Source organism: Siphateles boraxobius, unplaced genomic scaffold (assembly GCF_051911475.1).
Source record: "Siphateles boraxobius isolate OS27281-9 unplaced genomic scaffold, OSU_SipBor_1 22, whole genome shotgun sequence".
In the NCBI taxonomy this organism is placed as follows: Eukaryota; Metazoa; Chordata; class Actinopteri; order Cypriniformes; family Leuciscidae; genus Siphateles; species Siphateles boraxobius.
In genome coordinates this window covers 1208387-1221129 of record NW_027508833.1, presented here as the reverse complement: position 1 = coordinate 1221129, position 12743 = coordinate 1208387, and the positions used below count along the sequence as shown (strand labels likewise).

Sequence of the window (12743 nt, the reverse complement as noted above, 5' to 3'; positions counted from 1 at the left end):
ACCTCTAGATTTTAGAGGTAAATAAAATATATAGGAAATATAAGTTGTTCATTTATTAGCAAATTAAATCATAAAATATCATGGTTTCTTTTTTTATATATATGTGAATACATTTTTTATTATTAAATGTTAATTTTCATTTTTTTTATTTGCGATTTTTTTTAAATTTTATTTTTCATTTGAATTATTTATTTTTTTATTATGTTATGTGCTCCTGTCATTATCATTTAGATTGTTTCAGTTTTAGATTTTGTTCAGTTTTAGGTTTTATTCAATTCCAGTTAGTAATTTTTAGTGCTTCAACAAAAGTATTTCAGGCAACATTTCTATTTTTTGTTTAAAGTTTTTCATCTGAATATTGCTATATTTTATTTCATCTTGATTTCAAATAGTGTTCTAAAATTTCATGTTAAATGAATGTTTTAAATACGTTTAGTTGAGGATAATATTCTTTCTACAAGAGTGTTTCTGTCACACAGGTCGTCTGTTTCAGGACTGTCAGATCACCTCCACATCTTCTCTGTATGTCCACAGAAAACAATATTCATCACAACATGTCTTCCTTCAACGAGTCTGTCGGTTTGGGATATTTAAGGACAAACGCCATCGAATTCGTGAAGTATCCTTTCTTTTGCATGCTAAGCCATGTCTCATGCTCTTGTCCATCTTATGGGTCTTGTTTAAAGGTGCAAAAAAACAGACACTTTATCTGCTTATATGCACTTATCAATAATGTATTCTGCATTAAAGCGTCTCATATAAGAGTTAAAGTGAGTATTTAGCTGACTGTGACCGGCCGCACCATGTACAATAAAACAGGTGTTTCATTTTAAAAACAGTTATTAGGTATTATTCATGTCTTTACATGTTAAAAAATTTTACACTATTACATTAAATTTAAAATATTACATGGTGCACCTTTAACTTTTGTAATATTTTGTTTTGTTTCATGAGGTTTTTGCAGTTGACGTTGTAGTTTACTTCTCTGTTCCCAGGGGGCGTGTGAGTGCAACAAATAAGATGGATGGTTGGAAACAGTTTGTAGTATTTTTTTGTTTATTTTTTGCAAGTACAGTTTTAATGCCTTTTATTCTAGATTTTAGATTTGATTTTCAAATAAAATATAAAAAAATACATGGCAATATCAGTTTTCATAAGTGAATTTTTGTATTTTTTACATTTATTTTATTATTTTATTACATTATTAAATTATTTTAGTTGTTAGCTGATTAAATATTAGTTTTTTAAAATTGTATAGATTTTAGAGGGGGATAAATATCATAGTTTCTTGAATTTTGTTGATTAAATGTATTACATCTATGTGTCATTTATTATCAAATTAAATCATATCATTAAAATAAAATATAGTTTTTCTTTTATTTTGAATTTATATAGAGGTAATATAGATTTGTTTATTTTGTATTATTGTATTAAATATTAGCAATTTAAATCGTGATTAAAATAAAATATCATAGTTTATCTTTTTATTTTATTTTTATTTCATTATATATATATTTTACTTTTTTAATTCTGAATTTATTTTCATTTATATTTATTTTATTACTTTTTTATCATTTCATTTTATTATTAAATTCATTTTTATTTATTACATTTATTTTATTACATTTAATTATTTTAGTTTAATACTGAACCCTAAAGTTTGAATTCCTTTTATTCACCTCTAGATTTTAGAGTTTAGAGGTGAATAAAATATTGAGGTAATATCATAGTTTTGTTTATTTATTAACAAATTAAATAATATCTATAAAATATCATATTTTTTTATTTTATTTTTTTATACGTTTATTGTTCCTTTTTTTTATTAGTGAATTCATTTTTATTTATTAAATGTATTTTATTACATTTAAATATTTTAGCTGTTAGCAAATTAAATATTAAAATTGTAATTCTGAACCCTAATGTTTTAATGCCTTTTATTCACCTTTAGATTTGGGCTCTTTTTTATAGTATTTTGTTAATAAGTGGCAAAAACTTTACTTGGACATTTAAGTCACACTGAATCTCTCTTGATTATTAGAGAACACAAGAATAAATCAAGTAAGATCTGTTCTCAAACACTACAGGATCTTTATCATCGTTCGAAATGATGAAGAAAAGAGGTTGGTGAAGAAATGGCTCTCAATGTCTTTTAATCAGCTGGTGTTTCGGTGATTTTTAGCAGATGTATGAAGTCAGACAGTGTGACGTGTGTGTGTGTGTGTGTGTGTGTTGGGTCCTTGAAACTAAAAGGAAAGCTTCTGAAACACTTGAGAAGAAAAGCCTGACTGAGGGTCTAGAGGTTTATAATGAGAGATCCCTCATATCTCTGTTCTCATCCAAAAGAGTGACTTTCAAAGAGCGTTTGTACTGTGAAACAGCAGACCTACAGTGTGAGGATGCCTTCAAGGATGAAGTTTAAAGTGTGGGTCTTCTAAGACCCAAAAATCCCAGAAACCTTTCCGTGTGAGTTTCCTTGAATGAGATGCGCAGCTACAACAAGCGTCAGATGAGTCGCATCTACCCTAAAGGAGGACGAGTGGACTCCAGTAATTACATGCCACAGATCTTCTGGAACGCAGGCTGCCAGATGGTGTCTCTGAACTTCCAGACCCCAGGTACTGCAGACCACACACACACACACACACACACACACACACACACACACACACACACACACACACACACACACACACACACACACACACACACACACACACACACACACACACACACACACACACACACACACACACACACACACACACACAGAGAGAGAGAGAGAGAGAGAGAGAGAGAGAGAGACAGACACAGACAGAGAGAGACACACACACACACAAACACAGAGAGAGAGAGAGAGAGAGAGAGACAGACAGAGAGAGACACACACACACACAAACACAGAGAGAGAGAGAGAGAGAGAGACAGACAGAGAGAGACACACACAAACACAGAGAGAGAGAGAGAGAGAGAGAGAGAGAGAGAGAGAGAGAGACAGACAGAGAGACACACACACACACAGAGAGAGAGAGACAGAGAGAGAGAGACACACACAGAGAGAGAGAGAGACAGAGAGAGAGACACACACACACACCACAGTGAGAGAGAGACAGAGACACACACAGAGAGAGAGAGAGACACACACACACAGAGAGAGAGACACACACACACACACACACACAGAGAGAGAGACACACACACACACAGAGAGAGAGAGAAAGAGAGAGAGAGACACACACACACAGAGAGAGACACACACACACACAGAGAGAGAGAGAGAGAGACACACACACACACACACACACACACACACACACACCGAGAGACAGACACACTCAGACAGACAGTCACACACTCATTCATACACACACACGCACACACACACACACAATAAATATTGTGTAATATTATTACACTTTATAACAGCTGTTTTCTATGTGAATATATAGTAAACTGTAATTTATTCCTGTGATCAAAGCTGAATTTTCAGCATCATTACTCCAGTCTTCAGTGTCACATGATCCTTCAGAAATCACTATAATATGATGATTTGCTGCTCAAGAAACATTTATGATTATTATCAGTGATGAAAACAGTTGTGCTGATTGATATTTGTGTGGAAATCATTAAAAAATTTTTTAGGGTTGTTTAATGAATAGAAAGCTCTAAAAGAACAGCATTTATTTAAAATAGAATCATTATAAATGTCTTTACTGTCACTTTGATCAATTTAATGCATCTTGGCTGAATAAAAAAATAATAATAGTTTCTTTTTTTTTTTTACTGACTCCAAAAGTTTAAATTGTTCAGTCGAATGCGATCGTTCTCACAACGAGACGATGTAAAAATCACAGAATTTTGGAGTAAAAATGAAAAGCTATATTTGTATGTGATGAGATATTGTGCTGTTTATTGAGTGTGCTGAAATATTGAAGATCTGAGCACACGTGTGTGTGTGTGTGTGTGTGTGTGTGTGTGTGTGTGTGTGTGTGTGTGTGTGTGTGTGTGTGTGTGTGTGTGTGTGTGTGTGTGTGCGCTCCTGAAACTCTTGTTTGCTCGTGTGTGTTCTGTTGCTGGGTTTGATGTGTCAGTCATGATGTCAGTTCTGCTTTAATTCCAGTTCCACATTCACTCAAACAAACGAGCTTTTCAGTGACAATAATACCTCTCGGCCCTTCCAAGTGCGCCATTTTAATTACATTTAATACTGATCATACTTATTTCTGGCTTATCACTTATTGATTTGAGTGAAATATTAAAAAAGTAACAAAAAATACAAAAATGCATAATAATATATTAGTTTCCTTTTTTATTTTGTTTTGTTGTTGTTATTAGTGAATTTTCTTTTTACAATTTTGGTAATTTTTAGTGAATTTATTTTTATTTATTACACCAATGCATTTAACTAATTTGTTTATTAGCATTGATATGTATTATAATGCTTGTTAATAATACCGATAATACTTATTTCTGTCTTTTGAATTTGGTGTAAAATATGACATTTAGAAAAATAATAATAATGAAGTATAAAAAAAATGCATGGTAATATATTAGGTTCATTTTTTTTGGGGGGGGGGGGGGTGCTATTATTATTTTTATTAGTTAGTTTATTTTTATTTATTACAGTACTTCATTTAATTATTTTATTTATTATCAAATTAAATGTCAGACATTTAGTACTAATAATACTTATTTCTGTTTTTTTTTTTAAGTAAAACATAAAATGTAGAAATACTATTAAAATGGTTAATACATGCATGGTAATATATTAGGTACATTTTTTATTTTATTTGGTTTTTATTATTATTATAATTTGTTTATAATTTTTTTATTAATAATTTTAGCAAACATCATTAGGGGTCAAAAAGACCCGGATCGCTTAGAAAGCTTAAAACTGTATTAATATTCAGTTTGTTTGTTGTTTTCTGTAGATTTGGCGATGCAGCTCAACCAAGGGAAATTTGAATATAACGGCTCATGTGGGTGAGTTTAAATCATCGACTGAGTAAAACTGAACTAATTACACTGAATAACTCAATTAGAGGGGTTTTGCCTGACAATGATGCCTTGTACTTGCTGTTAATCTAGTTTGAAGCTTTAGAGTGTCTGTGCTGGGAAAAAGTTTAACATCAAATTAAACGTAGGATACATTTGACGTCTGCGCTATTCATTATTCTTGACAGCTATTGCAGTAATGAACCATCATGTGCTCACAAATAAACCAGTTACTCTGACACATTTATCACTAGACAAAGCATCATTATGAGTTTCACTTCCAGAGGAAAATATACAACGCTCCATAAAGTCTAAAAGATCTTCTATCAAAAGTTTCATTGATATGCATGCGTTAGAACTTCAAAACACATTTATTGCAACTAAAATCGTGTAAACATCAACACGTGACCGTCAGAAACGTATTCCACATGCGAAACATCTTAAATGCACAAAAGCAACTTACATCACATAACTGACTTGGCCACATGAAAATTGATATTTGTCCGTCATACAACAGTGCAGAACTGGTCTGAGGAGATGGTGTTTAGTTTTTCTAGCGGGACGCCTAACTTTGCTTCAAAATATTACTATTAAATCCTAATTTAAACATGAAAAACTATATATCGTTGGAAAGGTCTAAGACTCCTAAATAGATATTTTAGCGCTGTTTTTATTACAACTTATGTAGGAACAATAATATATGATTTTATGACAAGAGTGCGCCTCAAAAAATCTACGTCATAACAGGAGTTTCTGACCTTTGTCACGAAAAGTCGACGCACACACTTTTAATGATTGAAACTTTGCTTTTTAATGCTAAAAGTTCATAATAAAACATAATTTAGTATTTGTCAATAAAAAAAGATGAAATATAATATTAGAAAAAGTAAAGTAAAAAGTCCTCTAAAAAGTATAATATATATAATATATATTTTTTAAATTTTTTTATTATTATTACATCACATATTTTAGTAGTTATCATAAATTAGGTATCATTTGAAAGCTTACGAACTAAGAATTCATCCTGTGAAAACCGTTTTGAAATTGGATGTTGCGTTACCATAGAAACGGTATTTTTGTATTTGGCTCCTCCCCTTTTGGGCATCATCTTTCATAATTTTTTATCAAAACATTTTCTAATCTTGACAAAACAAATATTGTCAGAAAGGTCTGAGTCTCAAGGTTCCATTTTTAGTGACAAAAGTGATATTTGGATAGAAATTTATTAATTTGTTATGGCAGAATGCATACAATTAAATTCAATGGAATTCAATGGCACCCGGTGGCTATTTTTGGTACTACGCCTAAACAAAATCTCATGGGAACTTCAATTTTTGTGATATTAACTTCAAATTTGGAACACAACTTGGTTAGATATATAGCTTTCATGTTATAGTAATTTTATAGTAAAAATTATTTTGTAAAATATTTATTTTATATTAAAAAATATTAATAAAGTATATTTGATTTACTGTAAATGTAAACTTCCATAACTTTTTCATACTTTAATTTTTTGCTTTCACTTAAGTAATAATCTGCTGATTGTTTTCTTTAAAACAAGACCAAACTTTGGTCTATATTCCAAAGCATTCTTGAATTACAACCATTCAAGATTGTATAGTGCATTTTAATGTCCATTATCAAAAGCGGGGGTGACACTTAAGGGGTTAAAGCCACATCAGTTGTCAGTGTTAATTTGCTGATCCACGCTGTGAGTCGCGCACGACAGTGTGAAACTCCAAACATATTAATCAACACATTAATCATGGCAAAGCAGCGCAATATTCATTAGCATTGTGTTTAGCGGTGTAGATTAAATATGGGACATTCATTAAATGGATGATTGCTTTAAGGTGAGTGCTGATGATACAGTAGCTCTTGTACTGAACTCTCAGGTTTCTTCTGAAGCCTGATTTCATGCGCCGGCCCGATCGCATGTTCGACCCGTTCTCAGAGACGCCGGTGGACGGGGTGATCGCCGCCACATGCAGTGTCCAGGTGTGTGTCCTTTCAGTCCGCTTTAACTAACACCCCTTTTACAGGCTTCCTGCGGTCCTGGGAAATCTGCAATCAGGCTCGGAAAAACCACAGGAATGTCTTTAGTGAACACACGCTTCCTTGTGAGTGAATTGTGAATTTTGAGTCATTCTTTTTCAGTGAATCAGTTAGACAGACTAAATGATCCATTAGGCAATTTGTCTGAATGTTATTTTATTTAAATCTATTTATTTACATTTATTAATTTAAATATATTTTTTAAAATCAGTTCTTTCCAATGAATCACTTAGACTAAATGGTTTATTAAGCATTTTGTCTGAACATTTATTTATTCATTCATTCACATCTAAATCGGCTCTTTTCAATATATCAGTTGTTAGACAGACTAAATGATTCATTAGTGAATTTGTCTAAATACATTTTTATTTATCTAAATTCGTTGAAAGGTATTTAAAAAAAAAAAAATTAATGATTTGTTTTTATTTATTGTTTTTAAAAATCTTTATCTGGTAACCATGGAATTGGAAAGGTCATGAAAAAAAAAAAATCATGGACACTGATTGGTGAAAAAGTCTAGAAATTTAAAACCAGAAACCCTGTTCTCTTTTAGTTAGCTAAACTTTGACATATTTCCTGAATAATAACACTTATGGTTTAATGACAGACATATTGAGTGCTAAGGTTTGTTAGTGCTACAGTGTTACACTGTTAATTATGTAAAATGTGACTGTAATAAGTGTACTGTTAATCATTCACTGTACATGACAGCTGTTGTTAGTGAGTGGAGGGTTTGTGTCTCAGGTTATTTCTGGACAGTTTTTGTCCGATAAGAAGATCGGCACGTACGTGGAGGTGGACATGTACGGGCTCCCCACGGACACCATCCGTAAAGAGTTTCGCACCAGGATGGTGATGAACAACGGGCTGAATCCGGTGTACAACGGAGAGTCATTTGTCTTCAGAAAGGTAACCTTTATGCCACTGACGTCTTTGTCTCGATTATGTCACGTTACGATCTTCTTACCCTAAAGAGCCGAGGTGCTCATTCTCACTGAGCTCAGAATATCAATGACATAATGACTTCCCATCATTATCCAGAACGTATAAGACGTGGAATTGTATAGTGAACTTTCATTATATCTACATGAGCTCAATGAAGTAGAGATCTGAACGCTGCAGTGTAATTATACACACTGTTCTTTGATGAAACGCAACAGGAGAGTTTTTGAAGCATCTTAACACAAACCACAGTTCATAGTGACCACAAGCTCCCACAAAGGACTTGTAAGTCTACTAAAGCAATACAGTAGTTTTATATGAAGAACAGAGCCATTAGGGGTGATCCATAAACAGTGTTGGGGAAAGTTACTTTTAAAAGTAATGCATTACAATATTGCGTTACTCCCCAAAAAAGTAACTAAGTACGTTACTTAGTTACTTTTTATGGAAAGTAATGCGTTACATTACTTTTGCGTTACTTTTTCTCACCTGCATGGGCTTGTTTGTTTGTTTTTTAATAACAGCTAAAACAATCTATTTTTGCCAATTGTTAAGGCCCTTTCACATCAAAAGTTAAATGAATAAGCCTAAGGCTGAAGGAAATGCATATTTACTACTGTACAGTAGAGGGCGCCGCTCAAACAAACCTTTCAGCTGGTGCTGTTCTTGATTAAATAACAATAGGATACAGGAGAAGGAAGTTCAACACTCTTATTTCTAAACCTAATCTAAAGTCATTTTTGCTTATTAGTATGGTTGAATTAGATCATTGTAGGTCAGCAGCAAAGACATTGGTTAATAAAGTGAGATTAAATACATAAAGTATATTTGTGTAATTTAACATAGTTAATTATAAAACTTTTGCACAAAATTCTGAGATTGCATTTGACTGTTTTTATTCATTTTGAGGAATACTGAATGTTTTTGTGCAAGTGAGATGAGTAAATGCATGTTCAATGCAAATGCACACAACACCTCACTTTATTTCTCTCAACATGGGGACAGGAGAGCTGTCAGTCAATAAATGTGAAAAAGTAACTAGCGTTACTTATTTGAAAAAGTAACTCAGATATTTTGTTGTAAATTGAAAAAGTAATGCGTTACTTTACTAGTTACTTGAAAAAGTAATCTGATTACGTAACTCAAGTTACTTGTAATAAGTTACCCCCAACACTGTCCATAAAGCACAAACTCTTTTGAAGCCCTTCTGATTTTGTATAGATTTAGCAAAACAGGCCTTCACACTTGTGTGATTATTAAAACTTGTTTATTTAGTATAATTTATTATTATTAGTTGTAATAGAAGTAGCCGTATTTGTTTATTTTATTTATTTGTCTGTATTAAAAAAACAAGGGTTTTGGCAATTGTATATAGTAAAGTGCTATTTATTGTATTATATGCATAATTATGCACGCTACTTTGTAACAAATTTCAATAAAAATATCACAAAAAACAGGCGCATCATATTTAGTTACGACATGCATAACAAAAAATGTTCTGCATCAGATGCAGAGTTTTTGAATCTGAATGTGATTTAAGATTGAAATATTTTATGTTATATTCTGTGTTCCCTTGAAAAAATATATAGGTGGATAAATAATGAATAAAGCCGACCTAAATATAAAAAGCACACAGCTAAATGTTGAGTTGCAAGTTAGAAGAAATTGAAATAAAAAAATAATGAAAATTGAGCAAAAGCTTAGCCTACCGATTAATTAATCAAATCAATCACAAATGAATCGCTATCAAATGTGGTCCTCCAAAAGATAATATAATGACATTATTGTGTTAAACGAGAAAAGCGTCAAATAGACATTACAAAAAGAAGCTTTAAAAATAAATATTTTTGATTCATTTACACTGCAGTTGTAATTGCATTAATAATGCTATGAGATGAATGGGTTTTAAATGGGTATTAAAGGGATTTTTGACCCACAACTGTTAATTCTGTCATCAAATACTCACTCAGCTTCTAAGCTTTATTATTTAATATTCTAGGTCACCATCTCTCTTATTTTGCTTTTGAAACCCCTTCCTCTAAGTCAGAAACACAAGCAGAGTAAATAACGACCTCGATCCCACAGGTGATCCTCCCCGATCTGGCTGTGCTCCGGGTGGCCGTGTACGATGACAACAGTAAACTGATCGGACAGCGGATTCTCCCGCTGGATGGACTGCAGTCTGGCTATAGACACATCTCCCTGAGAAATGAGTACAACAAACCCCTGTCTCTGGCCACCGTCTTCTGCAACATTATCCTCAAAACATACGTGCCTGACGGCTTCGGAGGTTAGGACACTGACATGATGAAAGCAAGTTCAGTGTGTTTCATCACAAGTCTTTACGCTGCCAGATCTTTTCGTTTCAGCTATTGTAGATGCCCTGTCTGATCCCAAAAAGTTCTTATCCGTCTGTGAGAAAAGAACGGACCAAATGAGAGCCATGGGCATTGAGACGGTGAGCATCTGTATCATTAATGCACACATTAACCTTGAGAAGTCTCCATGTACTTTATTCAGCTCTTCATGTACTCGCTGAACTGTACCAATCGACCGCTAAACTTTCAGTATTAATGTGTTTCTGTGGCACAAAGATTTTCCTGGTAGCTTCTGGTTTTTCTCACTTGTGAGTTTATTTGACACACATGTCGACTACTTAAAGCTGAATTCTGTAACTTTTTTGGGTTAAAAATTATCCAAAATGAACTTTTGAGCAAGTACATAACCAGCCAGTGTTCAAAACTCTCAGCTTGCCGTAGCTCTTTTCTAAAATGCTTGTAATAATGTTTTTAATTCCAGCGGTACTGGTGGATTTCCGTGGGAAATTCGAGCATGTGTTTGTGTCATTACGTCACATCTGAACACATAAAGAAGAGTCTCGGCTAGTAGACTATGAGTGAGGACGTTGGAGGTGGAGATTTAGAGCCTTTTCTCACAGCACTTGATATAATTAAACTTATCAGTTTGATGGCGGATCCAGAACGGTTCAAACGACAATCACCGGTGACAACTGGAGACTCACCCGCTGTAAAATGCAAAACAGAAAAAGAGAGACTGTAACCGGCCCATGCGGAAACAAGGATAATATCGGGAGGGCATTAAATGTAGTCACGCAACGCTGATGTTTTTGAGAAGAAAGTATAATTTGCATGGTTTGACGTGATATGATAAGCGATCGTTAGATTTAATCAGCGTGATTTACAGCAATGCTTTTTCCCTTTAGTTGCTCAGAACAAAAGTAGATGTTACTTACTTGTTCAGATTACATTTTCCAGTGAAAACTCTTATGTTGGTCATACTTCCAAAAAGTATAATCTGTGATTGCGAATGCCAGGATCCACACCGGCGGCGACTGACAGCTGCACATTCTCCTCAAAACATTGTGTTCATCCGCGCTGTGCCGTGCCGAGGCACAACCCACGTAAAGTTGATAATAACTGGACATGTGTATAACTGCAATTGCAGATTTCAAACAGAGGTGGTGACGAAGAGGAAAAACTACAGACTGCAGCTTTAAAGTAGCACTATGCAGGATTTCTGTTTTTGTCAAACAGCGATCCCTAGAGTCGCTGTAGAGTACTTGTATTTAACGTTACTGTCGTAAACACCACTCACGCAGAGCGTATCTGCACTCACAGCCTCTGCACTTCATAATAATAAAGTAGCCTACCACGTTAGGCTAACCTGAGCCTAAATGCCAGATGACACCAGTAAAGTGTATCATGTACGTTGCATTATTTCGCAGGGCTCTCAAGTTTTGAAGACAGGCAAGAGTGACATCCAGCCGACAGATACATTTTTTTCATTGGTTGTTGCGTTAAATCTTACCCAGATACAATAGTGCTATTTTCTGATTGGCTATTGTGTAGCTCGACGAACAACACCAGAGGAGACACGCTTGATTCCTGCCGGTTCCACAGTGAGAGCGGCGCGGACAGAGTTTTGGCATATTAAATATATTACAAATAGTTTTTCAGCGTGAGAAATACAATGTGTGGCGGGAGAGCGGGACAAAAGACCGAAATGAGTGACTGTCACGCTCAATGCGTGACACTTGACAGCCCTGATTTCGTAACAATGTCCGTTATGATGTTGTTAGACATGATTATTGCAATTTATCATAATAGTTTGCAAATTGCGCTCATTTACACTATTTACAACGTGTAGGCTTATTTATGTCCTGATAATTATGTGAGATATTGACAACTGTTCTCATGATAATCGCAGGAATCAACTTTAACAGTGAAAGCCTGATCGAGTAGGACTCTTGTCCGGTTCCTCGCGCTGTCAGATTCTCGTTACCTTTTTCTAGACTCTTCCGACAGCGCTTTCTTAATTTTTTTCGCCATTCTGAAAACGCAAGTCCGATGTTTACTCGTGTCTGACTCCTCGCTCGGTCAGTCTGCCGTTTCCTCTTTCTCTGTTCCTCCGACAATGCTTTTCTAGCTTTCTGCTTCTTATATGCCAGCTTTGCCATGGGACGATAGTTGTTCTTATAGCTAGTCGTATCCTGGATGGGGGCGTGTACGCGTGCAGTGCTGTAAAGCAATTCGTTACCTCGCGAGACCTGATATCACACGATACTTCCTAACACGGAGGCCGGCGGCCCGCCGGCCCAAAGTTGCAAGGGTGGTTTTGCGGCTCACAGGCACCAGGGGGTGCGAGACGACCACCATTCAACACGAAATCAGTAATATAAACATTACAATGACTCCAAAGCTGTTTGGTTAAGGTAATAAAGTTACTTAGTTCTG

The 12743-nt window shown here is 34.4% G+C and overlaps 1 protein-coding gene across 3 annotated transcripts in view; it reads left to right on the top strand.

Moving 5' to 3' along the window:
* plcb4a (phospholipase C, beta 4a) overlaps positions 1–12743 on the top strand; it is a 62404-nt gene that overhangs the window by 28497 nt on the left and 21164 nt on the right. For all 3 annotated transcript variants that reach the window (XR_013206568.1, XM_077238293.1, XM_077238292.1), the window contains exons 20-26: positions 535–619; positions 2491–2615; positions 4929–4980; positions 6888–6990; positions 7792–7956; positions 10075–10279; positions 10359–10447. Coding sequence is in view for 2 of the 3 variants with exons in the window: in XM_077238293.1 (XP_077094408.1) it covers positions 535–619; positions 2491–2615; positions 4929–4980; positions 6888–6990; positions 7792–7956; positions 10075–10279; positions 10359–10447 (824 nt within the window). In the remaining variant the exon portion in view is untranslated. The remainder of the gene's footprint in view (positions 1–534; positions 620–2490; positions 2616–4928; positions 4981–6887; positions 6991–7791; positions 7957–10074; positions 10280–10358; positions 10448–12743) is intronic.